The sequence below is a fragment of the Lathyrus oleraceus genome, chromosome 4 (genome assembly GCF_024323335.1).
Source record: "Lathyrus oleraceus cultivar Zhongwan6 chromosome 4, CAAS_Psat_ZW6_1.0, whole genome shotgun sequence".
NCBI lineage: Eukaryota > Viridiplantae > Streptophyta > Magnoliopsida > Fabales > Fabaceae > Lathyrus > Lathyrus oleraceus.
Genome location: NC_066582.1, coordinates 487295643 through 487322336, shown reverse-complemented (window position 1 = coordinate 487322336; position 26694 = coordinate 487295643). Strand labels below are relative to the sequence as shown.

The 26694-nt window shown below is 37.0% G+C and overlaps 1 protein-coding gene across 1 annotated transcript; it reads left to right on the top strand.

The window, feature by feature from the left end:
* Positions 1-1792: 1792 nt before the first annotated feature.
* LOC127138136 (uncharacterized) lies at positions 1793-26148 on the top strand. The gene is made up of 4 exons (XM_051064534.1): positions 1793-2117; positions 2842-2923; positions 25775-25866; positions 25919-26148. The coding sequence occupies exons 1-4, from the start codon at positions 1793-1795 to the stop codon at positions 26146-26148; spliced, it is 729 nt and encodes a 242-aa protein (XP_050920491.1).
* Positions 26149-26694: the final 546 nt, after the last annotated feature.

The window sequence follows — 26694 nt, the reverse complement described above, 5'->3', positions numbered from 1 at the left end:
AGAACTTCGATTCAATCTTTTATCTGTTGGAAAGTTGGATAATGAAGGATATGATAATTCTTTTTCGGGAAATTAATGGAATTTAAAGAAAGGCTCAATGGTGGTTGCTAAAGAAAAAAGGAATTCAAACCTGTATATCCTCCAACTTGGGGTTTCGAAGTGCTACATCAACACCTGTGACAATGATAGCTCATCCGAATTCTGGCACAAGTGTTTGAGTCATATGAGTGAAAAAAGTTTGAGCATTTTGGCAAAGAAGAAAGTGTTGTATGGTGTATCCGATGCAAAGTTGAGAAAGTGTTCGCATTGTTTGGTGGGTAAGCACAAGCGAGTTTACTTTATGTCATCCGAACCGAAGAGGAAATTGAAAGTGTTGGATTTAGTACATTCCAACGTGTGTGGTTTGATGAATACATAATCACTTGGTGGTGCATATTACTTTGTGACATTCATTGAAGATTATTCTCCGAAAACTTGGACTTATACCTTGAAGACGAAAGATCAAGTGTTTGATACCTTCAAGTTGTTTCAAGCATCGGTTGAAAGAGAAAATGTGAAAAAGCTCAAGTGTATCCGAATTGATAATGAGGGGGAGTATATTGGACCTTTCGATAAGTATTGTCAAGATCTAGGTATACGTCATCAAAAGTCTCCTCCAAAGACACCACAACTGAATGGGTTAGCCAAAAGAATGAATATAACTTTGGTGGAAAGGGTGAGATGTTTACTTTCTCAAACAAAGTTGCCGAAATACTTTTAGGGAGAAGCATTGAGCATGGTTATACTTCTTTTAAACCTCACTCCATGTGTGTTTGTTAGGTATGGACTTGGTGAGTTTGGTTGATGTTCCAAATCATGTTTAGAGTGGTAAAGATATTTCCTACGACCATATTCGGGTGGTTAGGTGCATGGCTTATGTGCATATTTCGAAGGATGAGAGATCAAAATTGGGTGAGAAGTCAAAGAAATGTGTGTTTGTTAGGTATGGACTTGGTGAGTTTGGGTATCGTTGTTTTGATCTGGTTCAACATAAGCTTATACTTTGTTGTGATGTCGTATTAATGGAGGATTATACTATTGAGGACATCGAAAAAGTTAAGAATAAAAACCTGATTTTTGAAGATGAAGAAATGGTTTATACGGACTAAACTACTATTGCTCTTACCCCTATCACTTTCAAAGATGTTCCAATTGAAAATCAAGGTATGGATTTGAATGTTGATAATATTTTAAATTCTAATGATATTGTTGATGTAGGTGCTACAAAACACGTTGTTAAAAATGAGGTTGGTCAAGAGGTTGAAAGTTTTGAGCAATCGCTTGTTTCTAATGGGTTGAGGCGGTCTACTCGTGATAAAAGGCCTTCCATTCGATACCCCTCGAACGGGTATGTTTTTCCTATCAATGATGGAGAAACCGAAAGCTTTGAAGAGGTTTTGGAGGATGAGAACAAAAAGGAGTGGATGGATTCCATGGAGGCTAAAATGCAATCACTTCATGGGAATAATACCTTTGAGTTGGTGAAGTTGCCAAAGGGTATGAGAGCATTGAAGAATATATGGGTTTATCAGATTAAGCAATTTGAGTGTACTTCTCAAAGAAAATACAAGGTTGGCTTGGTGGTAAAAGGTTTTAAGCAATGGGAAGGTGTTAACTTTGGTGAGATTTTTGCTCCGATTGTGTAGATGCAATATATTCGAGTGGTTCATGGGCTAGCCGCTAGTCTTGATTTGGAAGTAGAGCAAATGTACGTGAAGACGTCCTTCACGGTGATCTACATGAAGAAATTTACATGGAGCAACCGAATGGATTCCGAAAGAAGGGAAAAGAAGACTATGTTTTCAAATTGGTAAAGTCTCTTTATGGTTTGAAACAAGCACCTCGCCAATTGTATCAAAAGTTGAACTCGGTGATGATTGAACATGGGTACAAGATGACCAAGGCCGATCATTGTGTGTTTTTATGGAATTTCTCCAAAGGTGATTTCATTATTATATTGCTTTATGTGTATCATATGCTAATTGTTGGAAATGATGTTCTAAGAATTAAAGAGTTGAATAACACTTTGAGTGAATCTTTTGCTATGAAGGATTTAGGAGAGGCTAGAAAAATTCTTGGTATTGAAATTGTTCGAGATTGAAATTAGAAGAAGTTATACTTGTCACAAGAAATGTATGTGGAGAAAGCCTTCAGAGTTTTAGTACGGATAAGGCTAAAGCGGTGAGCATTCCAATTGCTTCTCATTTCAAGCTTAGTCATAAACTATGTCCATTTACGAATGAAGAGAAGTTGAGTATGAAGAATATTATGTACTCCTCGGGCGTTGGTAGTTTGATGTATGTTATGGTTTGTACAAGACCCAATATTTCTCATGTAGTGGGAATGGTGATTCATTATCTCTCAAATTTCAGAAAAGATCATTGGGAGGCCATGAAGTGGGTGATGAGATGTTTGTGTGGCTCGTCTAATTTAAAGCTAACCTTGGGATGCAAAAGGAATATATTGGTTGGGTATATAGATTTGGATATATCTGGAAGCTTAGATGATCAAAAATATACTTTGGGGTATACGGTGACTTTTGTCGGGGGAGTTGTGGCTTGACAATCAAAGTTGTAAAAGTATGTTACACTCTCTACTACTGAAGCCGAGTTTATAGTCGTCGTGGAAGTGTCAAAAGAGTTGTTATGGTGAGGAAATTTGCAATGGAATTTGATATGAAACAATAAAAGTGTGTATTCTTTTGTGATAATCAAAATGCCATTCACTTATCGAATAATTCCTCATTTCACTCGAGGTTGAAGCATATTGATGTTTGTTATCATTAGGTTCGTGATGCATTAGATTCCAAGTCGATGGAGCTTAAGAAGATTCAAACTGATGATAATGGTTCAGATATGTCGATGAAGGTGTTTCTCAGGGAAAAGTTTGAGTTATGTCGCACGGTAGTCGGATTGGTGTTGCCTTCCAACTGGTCGGTGGGGAGTTTGTTGGGTTATCCTTCTTATTTTGAGTGATCCAAATGAATGTGGGCTAGTAGCCCATGTGTGCAAGCCTTTGTTATTATCCAACAAAGAGGAATAGGGTTAACATGTGAAAAACAACAAAAGAAAAGGATTTTTGGAGATTTACTTTTATTTAAAAACTAAAAAATTACATTATAGAAACGGAGTTTGGGAAATTTTGGAGGACTTAGACAAATTGTTTAAATATAATCTATGTTATTATAGTATTTTGAAAATTAAAAAGATGTTAATGATAAACACTTTTTTTTATCATTCTATATAAAATCATTATTTAAAAAATTTCAACATTTTAAAAAATTCTTCCTTATAGGTGTTATATGCCGAATCGGTCGTATTGTTCTTAAGGGTGTGCGTGGCATATCCAAATTTCTTGAAATATGTTGAAAGCATAATTTTAGATCATTTGAAAGATAACTTTGTTTATGCTTGAATCGATCAGGTTAAATACTTTGGAAATACTACAACCAATAAGGTTGAATCTGCTCATTCCACACTGAAGAACTGGTTAAAAACTAGTAAAGGGGATCTATGTACCAGCTGAGAATCATGAACAAAGTGATTCAGAATCAACACAACAAGATCAAAAGATCATTTGGTCGAAGCATCACAACACTAGAACACAGATTCAAAGATGAAAGTATTTATTTCCAGTTGGTTGATAATATATCTCGAAAAGGATTGAACTATATTTATCATGACTCTAAGCGAGTAGAGAAAATAGGTTCAAATAGTTCAAAGTGTAGTTGTACACTTAGGAGGACATATGTTCTTCCGTGTACTTGTTTTATTTCCAAAAAGATGAAACTTGATAGGCCCAAACATGTGGATGGGGTTTACTTGTATTGGAAAAAACTTTGGTTTGATGATGATGAATTGGTGAAAGAGAGCAACTCAAATATATCTATCATGACATAATGGAAGGTCATTCAAGAGAGATTCTTGAAAGTTGATTATAAAATGAAACTTCACATCAAAAAGAAAATGTCGACACAAATAGTGCTCCTAAGAAACAAATGGTGCTCCTAAGAAAGTCAAACCAACAACGGGTAACAATTTAACCAAATGATCTACATTCTATTTCGAGCATGTCGACACACTTTTCCAGAATATTCAATTTGACAACCCATAAGAAGTTCTTTCAAAGATGCGCACATTAGTATACCATCACCTTCATCACCTTTACCATCGTTACCACATTTACAAAAAATGATACACATTAAAGAGATGCTCATTTTTATGCACAAATATATTGACTAGATTGTAGATGTCAAGGGTGATAGTAACTGCAGTTATTGTGTTGTTTCAACTTTGTTGGGTAACAGATAGGATAATCATACACTTGTTGGCCAAAATCATATCAAAGAGTTAAAGGTGCATATGGAATCATACATAGCGTTATACAGGGAAAAAAGAACATTTAAATAAAATTTATGCATCTCTGATTCCTTAAGTTAGTAGTCCAACACCGATGGGAAAATGTGTTAGAACAAGATTTGTTCAAGCTCCTAAAAGGTTTTGATGATAACAAAATATTTAAAGAACAACAAGGTTTACTAATGGTTATTCTATTGTGAAGAATCAAAATAGATTAACCTTAATATTAATCAAGTTAATCACTAAGAAGAACCATTAAAGGTTGCAAAGTTGTTATGAATATGAAGGATCAGAGCCATGCTTCTAGACTCTGATGAGTCTACTTAAGTCTTTCAGATGCTGAACCTAAGCTTACATGGAATACAAAGATCAACAAAGCACTAAAGACTGGAAAAGTTTGAAGCAAGCAGTCACAATCACAAGGAGTGACCTTGAAACTTTTGAACATGCTTAATCAACACTTCTGAAGGTGTTGCTTCAAAGTATTATTTGTCTACATCAAGTTATCAACTCTACAAGTATTTATCCAGACTAGTTCTGATCAAGACTTTTATGAAGACAAGCTTCTATGTGATTGAGAAAAACTCTTTAACATGATCTTAATGTGGGAAAGTCCTAAACATGTGCTTTAGGCAAGGAAATCTCAAGCTGGATGCTTGAGCATTGAAGTCTCATGCTTGTAGGCAGAGCAGGAAGTCTCGATCAGGGTGACTGACAAAAAAGTCCTTAACATAAGCTTAAGGCAACGAAGTCTTGGGTTGGTTGCTTGATCAAGGAAGTCTCGATCAGGTGTGATTCAGCAGGAAGTCTCGAGATGGGTGCTTGAGCAATGAAGTCTCGATCAGGTGTGATTGAGTATGAAGTCTTCACCTGCTGGTTTAAGCAATTGTAATTAGTATGATTATAGTTAAAAGCGCTTGTGCTGCAAGGGGACTGGACTACTCTCAGTTTGGGAGGAACCAGGATATATTGTATGTTTATTGCTTTACTTCTGCAATTATATTTCATTGTGAAAATGAACTATGAAATCAGACTCAGTTTGGATTCAGCCTCTTACATGTACAGAATCTAAGCTTGAAACCTTAGGTTTTGAAACAGAGTTGAAGAAAATGAAGTAAAACCTCTCATTGCTGATACTTACTTTGGTATCAGACTATGAACATGGTTCAGAATCTGACGTTCCAGAATCAGAAGTGAAAAGAGAATTTTTAGTCATACACAATTCAACCCCCTCCTTCTTGTATATTTTTATCACCTTCAATTGGTATCAGAGCCCGACTGTGCTTATTTCACTTAACAGTGAAACCGAAAAGATCTGGTGAGAAAAAGCTACACAAGCAGTGACTCAGCTTTCCTTGAAGTTTCCTTTACATGTTAAAAAATGGAAACTACAAAAGGAAGAGAAAGTTGAGCTGAAGGATATCAAGAAACATGTTTCTTCTCAAAGTCACTTGTTTTGTGAGTATGAAAGGATTTTTAATCTTTAAGACAGACTCGTGGGACAAGTGTGCTTAGTGAAGAAATCAAGAAACCTTTTATGCTTTAAGTCATTTGCTTTGTAAGTATGAAAGGATTTCTTAATCCTTAAGACTGACTCATGGGATAAATGTGCTTGCTGCAAGAATCAAATTTAATCTTGATCTGCTGATTTAAAAGATTGATCAGACTTTCAGATTCTCAAAAGTCAGAAAAACCAGAAAAAGATTTTGTTTGAGAAGATTCTATTGAGGAGAAATGTCCTTCATTTTCAAGAGACTTCAACATCTAACCAAGAGTAACAAGAGACTCTCTGGTAGAAGATCTAACTTCAAAGGCTTATGTTCTAAGAACAAAGATGATGATCAGAAGCTCTACTACATTTGCAACAAACCCGATCACTTCTGAAATGATTGTCCTAATCTATAAAAGACAAATCATATAAGAAAATCCTTCTGAAGGAAATTTTCAGAGCAACCTCAAGAAAGGTCTCATGGAAACATGGGATGAACTTGTTGATGAAAAATATTCAGACAAAGATATTGAAGAATTCTACTTTGCACTAATGGCTTTTACGCTCTCTGATTTAGAGTGTGAGTTAGGTTTCTGACTGTGAATCTGATGAGGGAGATAAGGAATACCCTAACCTATCTTGGTCTGATCTTATTCATGATTTCATGAGCCTTTGTCAAGATTAGGAAGGCTGTCATACGGTGAACTGGACTTTATCGGATTTGTAATCGCAATGTCGCGGTTAGCAAGAGTCGCCACCGACTTTTCTTTTATCCCATAAGGAAAGGTGGAAAAGAACAGGAAAGACCTTAATTTTAAATTCTTAGGTTCGGGAGGTACTTTATACGAAGGGAAGGTGTTAGGCACCCTTCGTATCCATGGTTATCCATGGGCTCTTATTTGCTCAATCATTTATGTTTTCTAGTTTGAAAAAGGTGGTTGAGAAAGGTGTGAAAAATGTTTTGCAAAATGAGAATTTAACTTTGTAATGATTCTTGCATGAATGTATACAAAGTGGTTATCTCGTTTTAATTTAGAAAATAGTTTAGAAAAATATAACTCGACAATGATCCTAGTGCGGATGTATGCTAAGTGGTGATTTTCCAAAAAAGATGTTTGAAAGGTGTGAGGTGAAAAGTATATTTTTTTGGTTGTGAATGAGCAAATTAGGTTATACCTGTCCGAGGTCTTTCCGGGCATTTCCTATCCTTATGAGGGTAAAACTGTCCTTACTATTGAGAAGTAAGTAGTTTTATCCCTGGGATGTAGAAGGGTCATCGTAGGGTCATTGACAGGTCATTGAAGGCAACAGTTGTGAGGATACCTTAGCATTCGAAGGGACGATCATCATTTAACCGTAGGCTATACCGAAGGGTCATCGCGGGACAAAATTGTATTTTCGAAGGCAACATCCGAGGGACCATGATTTATTTTATGATGATTTAATCGAAGGGCCATTGCTAAGTGTATCCCCACATTCGCGGGACATGACCATTATACCGTAATACCGTAAGGCAGCAAAGAGAGGTCCAAGATCACTTATTTAAAGGTCATATTTTAAAGTCAATTAAGTAATTAAGTCCATACTAAAATCAAGGCATTAAAATTAATACAGTAAAATTAATACCTTAAAATTAAGACATTAAAATGAACACATTAAAATTAATTAGGCCACTTAGGGTGAGTCTCCACAAGGGTATCCCACAAATAAAGTGGGAGACCTAAACAGCAATCTTTTCCTGGGATATATGAACCTTTGCAAAATTCAGCAAACGGGTTAGAATACCAAATCAGGGTGCAATCGAGAGTTGCACCAAAGTAATAGGTAAACAAAGCATGGTTATGATAAAACAGGTCAGATGGGCAAAGATCAAAATAGGACGAAGAACAGCGGCATCCATTACAACAATTCAAAGTATCCAGGCATACTTAAGTTACATGCAAAGCCTCAAATATATTTATGAATCTCAATTATGATATCACATGTGAATTAGGAACATAAAGCGATAATAGTAACGCAAACCTGTTTGCAATTGAGTCGCAACCTTGAATTGGCCGATCGGATAGAATTGAGCGGAGGTGACCTTGCTGCCGCCGTAAGATTAGATTCGGTAAAAAGGCACACAATAGTTTCCGTTGTAGAAACTATTGTGCGAAAAGAATTAACTAAATACCAAAAGGGAATCCGGAATTGCAAAAGAAATAGTGTGGCACTTGTAAAACACAATGCCTAAGCTGCTGGAAAAGAAGAAAAAATGCAAAGGCGAAAACGGCAAAGGAAAAAGAATATCGGAAAAAGCCCCCCTTTTAGGTTTTCAAGGTGGCTATTTATATTGTTGTCATTAGGTCATGCCTGCTGCCAAAAAAGGTCTTCAACGCGCGCGTGGATATAGGGCCCAACGGATCTTCAAGTCTCCGAAGCATTATCTGCGCCCCAAAAGTAGGGGAATGGTGTGACGTTCGTCACACCATGTGTGACGCCCGTCACAGGGGTGTGCGAGGCGTGACGCTCGTCACAGCCTCTGTGACGCTCGTCACAGATGCCACACCCGTGTTCTTGTACTTTGGGTTGGGCTTTGCTGTTTGGTCCGTTTTCTTTCCTTTTTGTACCCCTTTTCCTCCACTTCCAAATAAACCACTTTCATATTATCACTAGGTGAGCGTGTAGCGAGTAGGCCAGTTTGGGTCATTCGCGAGCTGGGCCTTAGTTCCTTTAAGTGTCATAAAAATGAGTCGGAGTGCCCTGAAATGTCTTGAAATATTAATAGGCAAATTTTGGGGTATGACAGCTGCCCCTGTTCAATATTCTTGAGCCGAGAGAGTAGAATGGTATGTGCCGCTCGTGGTCTAGAGGTGAAAGATTATTGAACACTAGAATGCCCCAAAATTTTGCACTTGCCAATTAGTCTTGGTGGAGATGGGCTTAAAGATACCATCCAAGAAACTTGCTGAGGAGATTTCCAGATTGTGTCGTACATTAGACGATATCTAGAGACATGGGTGTCAACCGGGTCATACATCAGACCGTATAGTGAACCCTCCATTATGCTGTTGACTTCGTCGGGGAGTCAGAGTATGCTATACTGCTGGGGATAAGGGATCAGAATGGATCATACATTAGACCGTGTCTGAAGACCAGAGTGGGCTGTCCATTAGGCAGATGACTTTGCTGAGGATGAAAAATCAGAACGGATCGTACGCTAGATTGTATCTGAGTTGAAGATCCAAATGGGTCTTATGATAGACTGTATTGGAGTTGCAGGATGAACCGTCCATTAGGCTGAATCTGATGATAAAAGGGGGTAGTCGTACACTAGACTACACTTCAGAAATGTACCGTACACTAGGTAGCATCTGAGGAGACAAAGGTCTTAATTGGGTCGTACATTAGACCGTATCAGAGCAGAATGAGCCGTCCATTAGGCCGAATCTGATGATAAAAAGGGGGTAGTCGTACACTAGACTACACTTCAGAAATGTACCGTACACTAGGTAGCATCTGAGGAGACAAAGGTCTTAATTGGGTCGTACATTAGACCGTATCAGAGCAGAATGAGCCGTCCATTAGGCCGAATCTGATGATAAAAGGGGGTAGTCGTACACTAGACTACACTTCAGAAATGTACCGTACACTAGGTAGCATCTGAGGAGACAAAGGTCTTAATTGGGTCGTACATTAGACCGTATCAGAGCAGAATGAGCCGTCCATTAGGCCGAATCTGATGATAAAAAGGGGGTAGTCGTACACTAGACTACACTTCAGAAATGTACCGTACACTAGGTAGCATCTGAGGAGACAAAGGTCTTAATTGGGTCGTACATTAGACCGTATCAGAGCAGAATGAGCCGTCCATTAGGCCGAATCTGATGATAAAAAGGGGGTAGTCGTACACTAGACTACACTTCAGAAATGTACCGTACACTAGGTAGCATCTGGGGAGACAAAGGTCTTAATTGGGTCGTACATTAGACCGTATCAGAGCAGAATGAGCCGTCCATTAGGCCGAATCTGATGATAAAAAAGGGGGTAGTCGTACACTAGACTACACTTCAGAAATGTACCGTACACTAGGTAGCATCTGAGGAGACAAAGGTCTTAATTGGGTCGTACATTAGACCGTATCAGAGCAGAATGAGCCGTCCATTAGGCCGAATCTGATGATAAAAAAGGGGGTAGTCGTACACTAGACTACACTTCAGAAATGTACCGTACACTAGGTAGCATCTGAGGAGACAAAGGTCTTAATTGGGTCGTACATTAGACCGTATCAGAGCAGAATGAGCCGTCCATTAGGCCGAATCTGATGATAAAAAAGGGGGTAGTCGTACACTAGACTACACTTCAGAAATGTACCGTACACTAGGTAGCATCTGAGGAGACAAAGGTCTTAATTGGGTCGTACATTAGACCGTCTTGAAATAGTTGAAGGAATCATATGTTGGGCTGAATCAGAATGAACCGTATGTTAGGCTGTATCTGATAATATCTGTACATGTTGTACTTGCAATAAATGTCTGGGATGGGCTTAAAGATGCCATCGTTAGGAAGATACTGAACTATAGTCAGAATGAATGTCCCGGGAATTGTATCTGAGATACATATCTGGATCTTGTACATAATTGATAGAGGTGTCTGTCTGAATGAATGTTCCCGTGAATTGCATCTGGAATATGTATCTGAATCTTGTCTGTGATTGATAAAGGCGTCTGCCTGGATGAGCCTTTTACTTTGACTATATCAGGAGGATAATTAACCTGCAAAGAAAGGTTAGCTTTATGCCATGTCATGATGCATGAGATGTTTTATGCTTTCGAAAATAAATGCGAATGTTGTATGCATGTGAAATGATGTAAGGGATGAGTTATGCGTATGAGAAGTTCTGCTTGGAGACTCTACTGGGGAAAATAAATCCCCATCTACTGATTGGAGATACTTGTAATGATGACCCTTTCGCGGCAGGGGGTTGTTGATTTGGTCTGACGGCGGAAATATTCAACAGAGCCTGGCTGGGGATGGAAGAGAGGATCAATCTGTCTGATGGTGCCAACCTTTGTTGGGGGATAGCTGGCTGTGCCGGGGAATACTGCCCACTTCTTCTGGGGAAGAACAGGCTTGCTGGGGGAAGAGAATTGGTAGTGGACTCATCGGGAGCATGATTAGACCTTATCCTCGATCCCAAAGTCTTGTAGTAACTGCTATTGCTATTTATGTACGTATTTTTGATAAACATTGATCATATTCAAATGCACATATTAATTCAAATTAAATCAATGGACGTTTACGCAAACAAGACGGAAAAAGTAAAAAACAAAAATATCTTTTTTGCAAGAAGGTTGTATTGATTTTGAAAGGAGGCCTATAAACAGGCAATTTGTGTACAAGGAGACAGAAATCCTAGTAAGGAAATTGTCGAAAACAAAGAGAAAGCTATGTGGAAGAAGTCCTATTGATTTTAAGCCTACTACTGTCATTATGTCTTCGAGCATCTCATCCCTTGCTGTCGGATAGAAGTGATTGGCTTGGTCAGTCCCTCGAACTTGGATGAAAGTTGACTGAGAACGGGACATAGTCATACGCTTTAATCCCTAATTTTTGCCTGGACCGCCTTTTCAGGTTTTCAGTCCACCAGGATACCCTTTTTTGCCCAAGCCGCCTTTTCAGGTTTTCGACTTGCCGGGTGTACATTTTTTTTATATATCCCTAATTTTTGCCCGAACCCTTTTGGTTCGCCGGGATGCCCTTACTTTTGCCTAGATACGTCGATCTAGCGGGTCTTTTTTATGCGTAGTATTTTTTAACTATGTCCGCGTTCACGGGATGTGGGAAGTCTTCACCATCCATTGTAGCAAGTATCATGGCTCCACCAGAGAATACCTTCTTAACTACAAATGGCCCTTCGTATGTGGGAGTCCATTTGCCTCTGGGATCACCTTGGGGTAGAATGATACGCTTGATCACCAAGTCGCCAATTTGATACACCTGTCTCTTGACTCTTTTGTTAAATGCCTGGGTCATGCGCTTCTGATATATCTGCCTATGACAAACAGCCGCAAGTCTCTTTTCATCAATCAGATTTATCTGATCGAGTCGAGTTTGAATCCATTCATCCTCATCTAAGCCTGCATCTTTCGCAATTCTTAGAGAGGGAATCTGAACTTCCACTGGTAAAACGGCTTCCATTCCATAGACTAAAGAGAAAGGGATTGCCCCTGTCGAAGTGCGGTAACCATGAAGAGCAAAAGGTAACATCTCATGCCAGTCTTTGTATGTTACTGTTATATTCTTGATATTGTTAGTAGCCTCCACGGCGTCGTTCGTCTTTGGCCGGTATGGAGAAGAGTTATGGTGTTTTATTTTGAACTGCATGCCGAGTTCAATTTAGTACCAATATCAGTGATAACTCTTTTAGGAGACAACAGGTTTCTCGAATGTATATTTGATAAGATCCATCTTAGAAATCAATAAAGTGGTATGATTCAACATATACTGTCTTAGTCGGCGAGCAGCCCAAGCCAAAGCGCAGCAAGCTTTCTCGAGCTGTGAGTATCTTGTTTCACAGTCGGTACCTTTTGCTAAGGTAGTGTATGACATGCTCTTTTCGACCAGACTCGTCATGTTGCCCCAGCACACCCTATTGAATTTTCTAACACGGTCAAATACGTGATTAAAGGTCTTCCTTCAACTGGTGGCATCGGAACTGGAGGTTCTTGGGGATACTTCTTGATTTTGTCATTCATCATTCCATACCATCTCTTGATTTTTCTTTTTTAGTAATTTGAAGATGGGTTTGCAGGTAGCAGTCAAGTGTGGAATGAATCGGGCAATGTAATTCGAGTGCCCCAAGAAACTTCTGACTTCTCTCTTGTTTATTTCAGTACCCAGATTTACAATTTCAATTGATTCCTCATGCGGCTGTATAGTCTTTTGTAGTACCAGTCTGGCAAGTTCTCTAGGGACTTCACAATCTTCCTCACTTCCATCCTCGGCTTGGTAGATCGGATTTTCAAAGTCATAACGAACAGTAGCAGAGTCATTACCAACAGGATCCAGAGTGGATATGGATCGGCAAATTGTTACGTGAGTGTGTGCAAGAAAACATAGCTTGTTTTAAAAGAAGACAGGAAAGATAAAGAGCGCAATATTTGAATGCAAAAAGTCCATTGATTTATTGAATATGAATATGCTTATGAAATGACAAAACCCTTGAAAAATTAGCTATTATGCCCCGGGTATAGACATAATGCTTTGAAACACAAAAATAGCAATAACAATTACTCCTGACTAAAGGAAATCGGGATAGTGTCTTCAGCCTTCCAATTATTGGGTCCGTCACCAATTGTTGGGAAAATCCAGCTATCCAAGTCATAATCGTTATCAGTATCTTCCACAGCATTGACAGTCTCGTCATGATTAGGCAGAGGGGCAGTGATGCCATTAGGAGTCTCCGGAGGATCAAAGATAGTCGCCTGTATCTTCCCACTTCGAATGCCACTTTCAACATGTTCACCTGTTAATATAAGTTCAGTGAAACCCAATGAGGAACTCCTCAATAGATGGCTGTAGAATGGGCCAGTCAGTGTGCTCATGAACATGTCCACTAATTCTCGATCAGTCATAGGGGGTTTGACTCTGCCAGCCAAATCTCTCCACTTTTGAGCATATTCTTTGAAACTTTCTTTAGATCCCATAGTCATATTCTGCAACTGTAGCCGAGTAGGCGCTAGTTCAAAATTATACTGGTACTGTTTATAGAAAGCAGTTGCTAAATCAGTCCATGTGTGGATGTCAGAGCTCTCGAGCTGATAATACCACTCCAATTGTGTGCCAGACAGACTCTCTTGGAAGAAATGGATCCAGAGCTTCTTATTAGTGGTATACGGCTGAATCTTTCTCACGTAAGCTCTCAGATGCATCTGAGGACAAGATGCCCCATCATACTGAGTGAAAGCGGGGACCTTGAATTTGCGAGGAATGATCACATCGGAGACTAGACCCAAACTTTCAAAATCCAGACCGGGCGCCTTCTGACCTTCCATAGCTAGCATGCGTTCTTCCAGCAACTTGTACTTGCCATCTTTTGGAGAGTATTGTTCATTCTCGTAATCTTCATCGTCATCCTCAGGGTTGAAAGGATCAATATTCTCATCTTCTGAATCTGTCTCTGTTTCCTCTTCTTGATCCTTCGGAATTCTGATTTTGATTCCCGCAGCCTGTCCTTTAAGCCTTCTTCCCGGGTTAATGTAACTCACAGCTTTCTTGTCTTTCTTTTTCTCGAGCAAGAGAGCTTTCAGTTCCTCCTGCCCCCTGGATAAGTTCAAGATCATCTCCTGGAGTTGAGCATTCTGAGCATGGAGATCCTTGACAGTTTGTTCGAGGTCCATTTTTCTGTTTGGAGGAAAACCGTGAGAACACTGATCCCTTTAGAGTACCTGTTATGCTATGTTATGCTATGCAATGCATGAAATGTTTTCAAGGCCTTTTGGAATTTAACTTTGCATAAACTACCGAAAAGGGAAACTTTTTTTTTGTTTTTTTTTGTTTTTGTTTGTTTTTTTTTTGTTTTTTTTTCATACAAAACAGAGCAAAGTTAAATCCCTAAGTCCTTGAAATGGTTAGTTCAATGTTATGATGTCATGATGTTATGATGTTATGATGTTATGAGGTTAAATAAATAACAAGCACAAGCAAGTCACACAACCATCATTCCTAGGCTTTAAGGCTTGCATGAGTTCCATAGGTAAGTACCCTCCCCACTGAAGTTTGGTTGGTTCAACCTGTCCTAAAATAGTAACCGGGTTCTAGAAGGATCTCAAATCATCGACCTTTCTTTAAGTCCACTTCAGTGCAACACCAAGTGGTTGACCGAAGCTTCCCTAAAGTCCAATCTCAAAGAGTGTAGTATCGAGTATCAACCAACCTCAGTCGGAACCGAAGCCAGTTATCTCACTACTTTCTAATGGCTAGGATGAGTCAATTAGGGTTCTAAAGGTCTGGTTAATGCTTTGATGACACCACGCGGAAGCCAAATTTTTCCTCAAATAACATGAGGACCATCAGGACAACCAAAGTGTCACATTAACCGTAGCTATCATTTTGACCATTCCAGTATACGCCGGATAGTCGCGATGATCTATTGCTACTTACCTAAGGTACACTAGATCCGGGTGTAGGATCTTTCACTCAAAGCCCCCTTAAAAGAAGGAATAATAAAACATAAATGATTTTTTTTTTTTTTTTTTTTTTTTTTTTTTTTTTTAAGATGGACCTCTCTTTGTAGTCCCCAGCAGAGTCGCCAGTTCTGTCATACGGTGAACTGGACTTTATCGGATTTGTAATCGCAATGTCGCGGTTAGCAAGAGTCGCCACCGACTTTTCTTTTATCCCATAAGGAAAGGTGGAAAAGAACAGGAAAGACCTTAATTTTAAATTCTTAGGTTCGGGAGGTACTTTATACGAAGGGAAGGTGTTAGGCACCCTTCGTATCCATGGTTATCCATGGGCTCTTATTTGCTCAATCATTTATGTTTTCTAGTTTGAAAAAGGTGGTTGAGAAAGGTGTGAAAAATGTTTTGCAAAATGAGAATTTAACTTTGTAATGATTCTTGCATGAATGTATACAAAGTGGTTATCTCGTTTTAATTTAGAAAATAGTTTAGAAAAATATAACTCGACAATGATCCTAGTGCGGATGTATGCTAAGTGGTGATTTTCCAAAAAAAGATGTTTGAAAGGTGTGAGGTGAAAAGTATATTTTTTTGGTTGTGAATGAGCAAATTAGGTTATACCTGTCCGAGGTCTTTCCGGGCATTTCCTATCCTTATGAGGGTAAAACTGTCCTTACTATTGAGAAGTAAGTAGTTTTATCCCTGGGATGTAGAAGGGTCATCGTAGGGTCATTGACAGGTCATTGAAGGCAACAGTTGTGAGGATACCTTAGCATTCGAAGGGACGATCATCATTTAACCGTAGGCTATACCGAAGGGTCATCGCGGGACAAAATTGTATTTTCGAAGGCAACATCCGAGGGACCATGATTTATTTTATGATGATTTAATCGAAGGGCCATTGCTAAGTGTATCCCCACATTCGCGGGACATGACCATTATACCGTAATACCGTAAGGCAGCAAAGAGAGGTCCAAGATCACTTATTTAAAGGTCATATTTTAAAGTCAATTAAGTAATTAAGTCCATACTAAAATCAAGGCATTAAAATTAATACAGTAAAATTAATACCTTAAAATTAAGACATTAAAATGAACACATTAAAATTAATTAGGCCACTTAGGGTGAGTCTCCACAAGGGTATCCCACAAATAAAGTGGGAGACCTAAACAGCAATCTTTTCCTGGGATATATGAACCTTTGCAAAATTCAGCAAACGGGTTAGAATACCAAATCAGGGTGCAATCGAGAGTTGCACCAAAGTAATAGGTAAACAAAGCATGGTTATGATAAAACAGGTCAGATGGGCAAAGATCAAAATAGGACGAAGAACAGCGGCATCCATTACAACAATTCAAAGTATCCAGGCATACTTAAGTTACATGCAAAGCCTCAAATATATTTATGAATCTCAATTATGATATCACATGTGAATTAGGAACATAAAGCGATAATAGTAACGCAAACCTGTTTGCAATTGAGTCGCAACCTTGAATTGGCCGATCGGATAGAATTGAGCGGAGGTGACCTTGCTGCCGCCGTAAGATTAGATTCGGTAAAAAGGCACACAATAGTTTCCGTTGTAGAAACTATTGTGCGAAAAGAATTAACTAAATACCAAAAGGGAATCCGGAATTGCAAAAGAAATAGTGTGGCACTTGTAAAACACAATGCCTAAGCTGCTGGAAAAGAAGAAAAAATGCAAAGGCGAAAACGGCAAAGGAAAAAGAATATCGGAAAAAGCCCCCCTTTTAGGTTTTCAAGGTGGCTATTTATATTGTTGTCATTAGGTCATGCCTGCTGCCAAAAAAGGTCTTCAACGCGCGCGTGGATATAGGGCCCAACGGATCTTCAAGTCTCCGAAGCATTATCTGCGCCCCAAAAGTAGGGGAATGGTGTGACGTTCGTCACACCATGTGTGACGCCCGTCACAGGGGTGTGCGAGGCGTGACGCTCGTCACAGCCTCTGTGACGCTCGTCACAGATGCCACACCCGTGTTCTTGTACTTTGGGTTGGGCTTTGCTGTTTGGTCCGTTTTCTTTCCTTTTTGTACCCCTTTTCCTCCACTTCCAAATAAACCACTTTCATATTATCACTAGGTGAGCGTGTAGCGAGTAGGCCAGTTTGGGTCATTCGCGAGCTGGGCCTTAGTTCCTTTAAGTGTCATAAAAATGAGTCGGAGTGCCCTGAAATGTCTTGAAATATTAATAGGCAAATTTTGGGGTATGACAAAGGCGCATGAAGGATGTTAAGAAACAACTTGAGTTTCTTAGAAGAAGAATTAGAATATTCTAAAGAAACAATTGAGACATTGGAAATAAATCTAGTTGCTGCCAAAGCATGATATAACTCTCAAAGATTTCTTAATAATAGATCTTAACAAAATTCTTCTTACACCCATGATATATGGAGTAAGGAAGACCAAAAGAGATGGTACGGGATTTCATGAAATGTGTTGTTTTCAGAACCTTGACATGAAAGAACTCTTTATAACCATCTTCTTCAAATCATGATTATGACTTATTGGTGTATGATACTGAAGGGATAAAATTTATAAACCCATCAAAATCAATAATAGAAAAGTCAACAATTCTGATAGAATTAGAGGCCTCAAGGTTAAAAGTTCTGCAGAAGTTAGAACCTGGGATCTCAAAGTTAGTGGTTTTGATGAAGCCAGACACCGTGATCCAAAAGTCAAAAAGTCAAGGGAATTCAACACCCAAGACTACTGGATCCATGCTTCTGAAATGATAAGAAGCTATTGTCAAATCTTATCCATGACAAAATTTCTTTAAGAAGAAAGTCTGGATTAAGGCTAGACATTACTCTATGGCAAGGGCAATCTGTGAGAAAAGGCCTAGAGTAACAAACACAAAAGGACCCACAAGATTATGGGTACCAAAGTAAAATTGTGTTTGTTGATATGCTTAAGGTAGTTCATTTTTTCTAGTGTCTAAACATCAGATGACGACATCCTCTTCAAGAGGAAAGTATATTTTCTTATCCAAACTCTGAAAGAGGAAGGATGGTTGAAGTCCGGAGAAAGGCAGTATACGAGTACTATGGTCACTAGTACTTCTCTAAGACTGTGTTGAACGGGGACCATGTTCAACAACAAGAGTGTTTAAAACTGATTCACATCAGTAAGAACAATGTTGGAACCAAAAGATATTCAGAAGCAACATCTAAGGTATGTCTAAACTCCTTCTTTTTATTTAGACATCTTTCATAAAAGAGATATTATTTACTTTAGTCTATGTGTCTATCTCCTTGAGGCATAACTATCCTAGATAATATGTCTGCATAAGACTTTTTTTGTATCCTTGTTCGTATTCTTTATTCAAAATCAAGTATTGTGAGCTCAAAAGTTTTGATCATAAAAGTGATGTTATTCAAGTAAACTCTTTAATAGGTTATTTTTCTTGTTTTACCTTTTGTCCTTTAAAGAATCAATTCTTATCTAAGAAAGGGTTTCTAATCTCGTTCTTAAAAGCTTGATTATGAATTTGGAGTATCAAAGATTAATACTAATCATAAGTAGCTTCATTAAAGTCTTAAATAGACTCTAATGACATGTAGCCTTTGAAAAGCATCAGCCTCTAAGACTTAGGAAAGGAATAAGGATTATTTATAACTTATTATAAAAATCCACGTGTCTGAAAATTGCTATGCTAAGTTGTGAAGCTATTTAGGCTGAATCTATAGAGTTGTAATGATTTACTTCTTGGATTCTCTATGGTCTTTCTCCCTTGTAATGTCATACTTTTTCTTTGTAATTTGTTATTGTATTTTTCTTTTTGCTTAAGACTTGTACATTCAGATTCTTAGGTAAATTTGATGTATTATTAGCCTTTGATTATATAACCAAAACAATTTATGTGATTAAATGGATGTATCAAATAAATCAAATGAAAAAGAAACAGCAAGTTAAGAGTATTGTGTTTTATTTTATTTTTTGAATTCTGAACTTCTTAAATCAGTTTGCAATAAAGGAATTAATTATGATTGAAAGGATGGTATGCAATAATTAAAAGGTAAAATGAATTCATTGAACTAAATGATGTTTATAACATTAATCCTAAGCAGCCCCATGTATACTATTGTAGAAAGAGTTTCTCCAATCTAAATCCAATTCCTCTTCATCATCTGAATTGAAATGAAACACTTCTTAGTATATTCTCTTGGACTTCTTTTAATCTTCTTTTGTGGCTTTAGTGTCTAAGGAAGAAATATTGAAAAGAATACCTTCAGAGGGTTTGACCTTCTAATATGAAGTTTCCTTAGAGACTAGAGAAGCCTCTGAAACAATAGAAGCAGAAGATTGGTTAGAATTTGTTTTCATATTAAAATAGATGTATGGTTGAGTGAATGAGGATTTGTGTTCTGGCCAGAACATATGTGTTTATAACAAAATTTCTACGATCAAACACCTCGTGGGTTTAAGTTTTTGATATGTGAAAATCTAAAGGCCAAACACTAATTAAGCATGCCATCTTAGATCATGATTACTCCTTGAAAACTAAAATGGTAGTGATTTATCATAAGAAGTAAATAATTTCTTCCAGTCTCTTCAAAAGAACTTTTATCTATTTTAAAAAGTGTCTCTTCTGAAAAATATGTTAATTTTTGTTATGTCTTCTCTTTCAAATTCTTAAACTTGTTCTTAAATCGTTTTATGACTCTGAATAGTTTTTTTAATCATTTCATTTTTTTGGTATCAACTTCTTTCAAAACTTTGTGTTTTCAAACTATTTTTTTTCTTCAGTTTTATTGTTCTTTTGTTTCTTGAAGGTTTTTGATAATGACAAAGGGGAGAAATGCATTGAGTATTTAAGAAGAGAATAAAGTATCAGAACTTGAACAAAGCAGTTCCTGCCAAAACAACTTCTGATTTATAAGCTTTGTTTTATTTATTATTTTTTTTGTAATTTTTTTTATTGAGCTTAAATGACTAATTTTAATTCAACAAAAATAAGGAGTTATGGAGAAGCTTATAAACCTTACTTTAATGAACTGGCAAGATTAAAGGAAGAGCTTACAAACCTCAACCTAAGGTATGTCAAACTCATAGGGAGTTTAGAAACCTCAGACTCTGATGTTAGACTTTGTTGATTAAAATTATAGGATTAAATTAACATAGATAAGGAGTTAAGAAGAACTTACAAACGTCATATTAATGGACTATCAGACTTAGGGGGGTTACAAACTTCACCTTAATGGATTGTCTAACTTAGGGGGAGCTTACAAACCACAATCTCTGATGTTATACTATGTTAATTAAATCATTAACCAATATTATTAAATACATTTATTTTTCATCATAAAAATTGGGGAGATTGTTAGAACACGGTTTATTCAAGCTCCTAAAAGGCTTTGATGATAACAAAGTATTTAAATAACAACAGGGTTTACTAATGGTTATTCTAGTATGCAGAATCAAAAGACATTAACCTTGATATTAATCAAGTTAATCACTAAGAAGAATCATTAAAGGAAGCAAAGTTGTTTTGAATATGAAGGATCAGGTCCAAGCTTCCAGACTTTGATGAGTCTAGTCAAGTCTTTCAGATGTTGAACCTAAGCTTATGTGAAATACAAAGATCAACAAAGCTCTAAAGATTGGAATCATTTGAAGCAAGAAGTCACTGTCACAAGGAATGAGTCTACAACTAACGAACGTGCTTAATCAACACTTCTCAAGGTTCAACTTCAAAGGATTATCTGTCTACATCAAGTCATCAACTCTGCAAGTATTTATCCAGACTAGTTCTAATCAAGACTCTGATGAAGAGAAGCTCAAAACTTGTATACTCTAGACTCTGAAGTATCACTCCAAACAAGTTCTGAAGACATACTTTAACTTCTGATCAAGCTTTAACTAATTCTATAAAGCCTTTGAATCAAGAAGTTAAGTATAAGGATAACAACGACTCTGAACAAGCTTTAACAAACGTCTACAAAAAAAATTCAAGTCTGAAGTTATCTAAAGAAAATCATGTGGCAACGATATAATACTTTATGTCTAATAAGCCTAAAGCAATGTTGTAAGGATCTTATCTCTCCAACTACTCTAGACTCTACTCTGTTTCTCCCAACGTCTTTATGCTAGCTGAGTTTTGACTCGCTCTATTATACAACAACTAAAGACCTTCAACGACTAATTGTACCTTTGGTAGTTTCCATCTTCAACTGATCTATTCTCATATCTATTTATAGATCAAGACTGAAAACATTCAAGAAGTCTGTTCTGACCAATATGAATGTGAGTTAAAGAATATGTGATTGTATTCACAAAGATGTGATACTAGTTTACTGTATTGGTTGAGAGAGAGAGAGACTATGTTTTATTCATAAAACAAAGATCTAAGAAACACACACTAAATAGAAAATATAACCACAAGGGTTAAGTGTGTGAGAGCAGAGCAAAAATGGTCAAGGAAGATCATGAGAACAGAAAGGCACAACAAGATGAAAATATGTGCAAGGAGAGAAGAAGAATGATAATTTCATTCTTCTACACTCAGGAGCAAACAACTCACATTATGCTTAAGAGTGTAAACCTTTGTGTATCTGCTTATCCAAGAAGCACTCACATGAATACAAGGTTCATACTAGACTCTTTTGGTTAAGAGAATATGAAGAATCTAGCCATTATGCTCAGAGTAAAGTCCTAATCTGATTCATTAGGAAAATAAGTCTCTTTCTATGTGATTGAGAAAAACTCCTTAACATGAGCTTAAGGTGGAAAAGTATTAAACATATGCTTTAGGAAAGGAAGTCTCGAGCTGGATGCTTGAGTATTAATGTGTCATGCTTGCGGGTAGAGCAAGAAGTCTTGGTCAAGGTGACTGAGCAAAAAGTTCTTAACATGAGCTTAAGGCAAGGAAGTCTCGAGCTAGGTGCTTGAGCAAGGAAGTCTCAATCAGGTGTGACTTAACAGGAAGTCTCGAGCTAGGTGCTTGAGCAAGGAAGTATCGATTATGTGTGATTGAGCATGAAGTCTTGAGTTGCTGGCTTAAGAAATTGTAATCTGTCAGATTATAATTAAAAGCTCTTGTGTTGCAAGGGGACTGGATTACTCTCGATTTGAGAGGAACAAAGATATATTGTGTGTCTATTTATTTACTTCTTCATTTATATTCCGTTGTACAAATGAAATCTGAAGTAATACTCAATTCTAATTCGGCCTCTTACTTATATCAGAATCTAAGCTTGAAATCTTAGGTTCTGAAATAGAGTTGAATAAAAGGAAGTAAAACTTCTCACTGCTGATACTTACTCTGGTATCAGACTCTAAACATGGTTTAGAATCTGATGTTCCAGAATTAAAAGTGTTGATACTTACTCTAGTATCAAACTCTAAACGTGGTTCAGAATCTGATGTTCCATAATTAAAAGTGAAAAGAGAATTTTTAGCCATACACAATCCATCCCCCCCCCTTCTTGTGTATTTTTCTCACCTTTAAAATGAATGTGTTTCCTTAAAATTTGTCATCTTATAGCAAGTTCATATAACAAGGTGTATATTAATTTTACAATATATGGTTTCTTTGAAACAATTTTCCAACTTCGAAGTTCCCCACCTCATATTCTAGTCGAACATATTACGTGTATTGGGTGGTGTTCTAGATTGGTCAAAATAGTATCACATTACTTGGGAATCGAGGCTAAGAGTAGTTTATATACAAAACCCACACTCCTCAACCCAACGAGACACCTTTTTTAAAGGACAAAATCGTGAGAGTTCTCACACCAAAAGCGGACAATACCCCGTGGCCGCAGTGACGTAGACTTTAGGTCGACTGAAACATTGACGCTGGAAGTAAAGGTCGGGCTCACATGCTTGTATCATTCTCCTTGGTCTCGACTGGAGGCAACTGTTCCGAACTGGCCAAAATAGTGCTATATTACTTGGAAATTGAGCTAAGGGTAGTTTATATACAACACCTACACTCCTCAATCACACAAACACCTTTTCTAAAGGACAAAGTATTGAGGACTCTCACACTCAAAACAGACAATACCTTGTAGGTATAATGAAGCAGATTTGAGGTCGTCTAGAACATGTGCGTGTCAAAATTATAAAAAAATTATTTGAAACTGAGATGTTCTATCTCACAGACATCTCTTAAGTGGACATTTCATTTCACAAGAGAACTTGAAGTTGGTCGAATAATTTTTTTAGATAGATCGAAAGAATTTGTCAATTTAAACGAAACAAAAAGAGAATCAAATTACAAAAAGTAAAAGACAAAGCCAATTATAAATATAAATTTAGTGATGACACGTGTTTTGTTGAATTTATTATGTCTATACTCACCCTAAATTAAAAGAGCTTATACTATCGGTTTTTCGTGAAAACAAAGGCTAGATAGACTAACAAGATGGTGTAGAACATGAAATTTCCCAAATCAATCAATGCTTGCTAGCTAGCAAGAATGAAGAGACACATTTGTCAACAAAAATGCGACTTCCTAATTTGGATTATATGTGTCTTCCTCTAAGAAAAATCAAAATCATATTTGGATTCTATTGATAACAATCATGATTATACTTGCTTTGCGTTATAAAACATCATAACTTATTTGTATTTTTTCTAGGATTTGCATCCTACACTTGAACTAGTTAAGAATAAAATTGGTATGAAAGTCTAGACTATTTAATGATACAGCTCAATTGTCATTTTAATTACTATTACTTGAAAAAACTCGAATGAAAAGAAAATCTGAAAAGCATGTTTTGGGAATAATATTAGTAGCAGCATATTTCAACAAAGCAGGAAAGTTGAGTGACTTGGGATTCTTCAAAAGTTTGAAAGAAAACAAATACTTAAACCAAGAAAAAGATGAAATCATAATGTAGATTGCACACAAAAATTCTAAAACATGTGAGAACATACTAAGTTTTATCATAATCATTGAGAGTGCCCAACAACCTTACATGATTTACAAGACAATGAAAGTTCTATCATAATCATTGTAAGCAACTCTCGAACACACATTTCTTGTGTCATGTCCATATTGACTAAAAAATGTCTCAGTTGTTGAATTAGTTGCTTTATCAAAAGGTATAAGGGTTCAAATTCTAGAGGTGATGGAAAATATTGTCTCTGGCCTCCGATATTTCAACTCATTGCAAGGACTCACAATATAAACACGAAACTTAGATACCAAATTTCATGTTAATTGAACAAGTGTATATCAAATTGAACCCTTAGTTGCAATTTAAACTTAAAAAGGAGCTAATTAATGGTGGTTAGTTTGGACCTGTAACTTGTTAAACAACCTTTGTACATTATAGGAACCCTGACTACAAAACTTTATTTCAAATGAACCTCATGATATGAGTAGTTTACAATTGAAAGTAACATCACTCTACAAATTCTTGTAATCAAATATGAGTACATTGTGACCAAACATCACTTCAAATACTAGATGTAGTTGTTTAGATTTTCAAATTTATATATCCATCTATTTATAATAATCACGGGAATACCAAGAAGAAGAAAGAGAACATTTTCTTCATGACAAAGGTTTTGAAAAGTAATTATGCCATAACAATTGGACTGACCAAAAAAGTACAGGCTCTCGGATGAGACTAAGCAGCCACCGACCGTTCCGACGCGCCCCTGACCTATTTTTTTTATTAAGACCGAAAACCTATCTAAAATGGAGCCTAGTTTAGGCTGTCAAACAAATGATAAAATAAAAAATATTTAATATAACCACTAGTAGGGATATGGATGGAGTCTCGCTCAGTAAAGAGAGTTGTAGATTCCTAGAAAAGGAGAGGAGCCTTGACTTTCTATGATGTTCTTAGTCAAGAAGCGCTAACGCTGCAATCTTTCTAAAGCAAGAAGCGAGAAAGTTTACTTTGAAAAAGAAGGTGCTTGTTGCTTGGAAAAGGGTGAATGGTCCCAAAAGGGACGGGATAAAACCCACTAGAAAGAACGGGGGTCATCCACTCCGTCGCTGGGTAGTCAACTTTATCCGTGACTCTGAGTACAAGATTGGTGTGTGCATGTTCCCACTGCAAGGACATGAAGACGCATAGGCCCAAGTAAATATATTACACGAATGGGATAAGGACTAGTTCACGATGGCGAGTAGCCCTGTACGATGGTTTTAGAGGATATTTAAGAGATCATCTCACGTGAGGTGAGATGTCATGTTGGCGACCAACGCTGCTAGGTTGCAGGCAGGCGGTTAAAGGGATGTTATTAGGGTTACTCGGAACATAGTGTTTTCTGAATAACGTTGGGTCGCAGTAACTGTGTATCACTTGAGTATCCTTTTTTATCCTATTAGGGGAAAGATATTTATAAAGGTCTCGTGGCCTTGGACTAGAGATCCAGTTAGTGGTTTACCCTATCTTAATGACCAAAGAATTTGGTCATGGGAGGGTTTGCTCTCCTTGGATTGTGGGAAGAGTGATTCTTCTCTTTGACTGACCATTTGTTAGTTAGTCATTGTGTCCATGCCAACACCCATGTTTGCTAGGTGAGTAGACAGTGGGAACCCGTCTCGGACAACCTAGTGATTGATGAGCCTGATAACTTAGAAAAAATAATAAATACTTTTAATGAGTGTGATAATCTACCTATTGATACTGTTATTGACAAAATTCTAAATGTTAGGGTTGCCACCACTGGAACCAATCCTAGCAAACCCATGCATGATACCCCATTTTATATTAATTATAAATAAGTTTTTGAAAATGTAAGAAAAAACAGTAGCAAAGATATAGCTGGAGATGTTAGTGAAGATAGAGATTTTGATGAGAATGAAGATGTAAATGTTGTTGTGAGTCAAAAAAGTCGGTGAAGATGTTAGTAATGATGTCAATAATAATGAAGAATTTGGTAAAGGTGTTAGTAAATATTTCACTGAAGATATAATTGAATTGGGTAATAACAGTGAAGATGGGAATGCAAAAGTTAGTCACAATGTTAATGAAGATGTCAATAACAATGAAGATGTTGTTGAGGAAGTTGATGAGATTATAAGTGAAGATGTGAATGATGATGCTAATGAAATTTCCAGTGATGACAATCTTAATGAAACTTTTACTATAAGAAAATCCCCTAGAAAAAAATAAAACTGTTACAAAAGAAGATGTCCCTTTAGGTTCTACAGATGAGTCGAAGAAGAAAAGAAAGAAGGGCTCTGCTAAGAAAATGGTTGTGACATAGAAGAAGAAAAATACCACAAATGAAAATAATGATTCAGTTAATAAGAAATATGTAATGTTGTTTCATAAATATTTGTCAAAGATATAGCCAAATGAGGAGTTTATTATTACAGTTGGATTGCCATATGTTTGCATGCAACATGTTTAACAAGATGTCTCAAATATTGTTGAGACGTCCTAGTAAAACATCTTGTCTTAGTGTTCTTAATTATCCGTTTGTATATTTTTCTTTTGGAACGATTTATTTTTTGCTCGTTTAAATCCATTTTTAATTTTGAAGATTTAATTCAGAAAGATTTGTTTCGTCTTAGATTATGCTAATGTATTTTGAAAATATTACGTATGAAAATATTTATTTGGATTTGCATTTAATAAAAAATTTAATTTAATTTGATTTTAATAAAAGATTTGACTTGCTGAAACCAACAAGAGTAACCTCCGGGAAGCAATTGC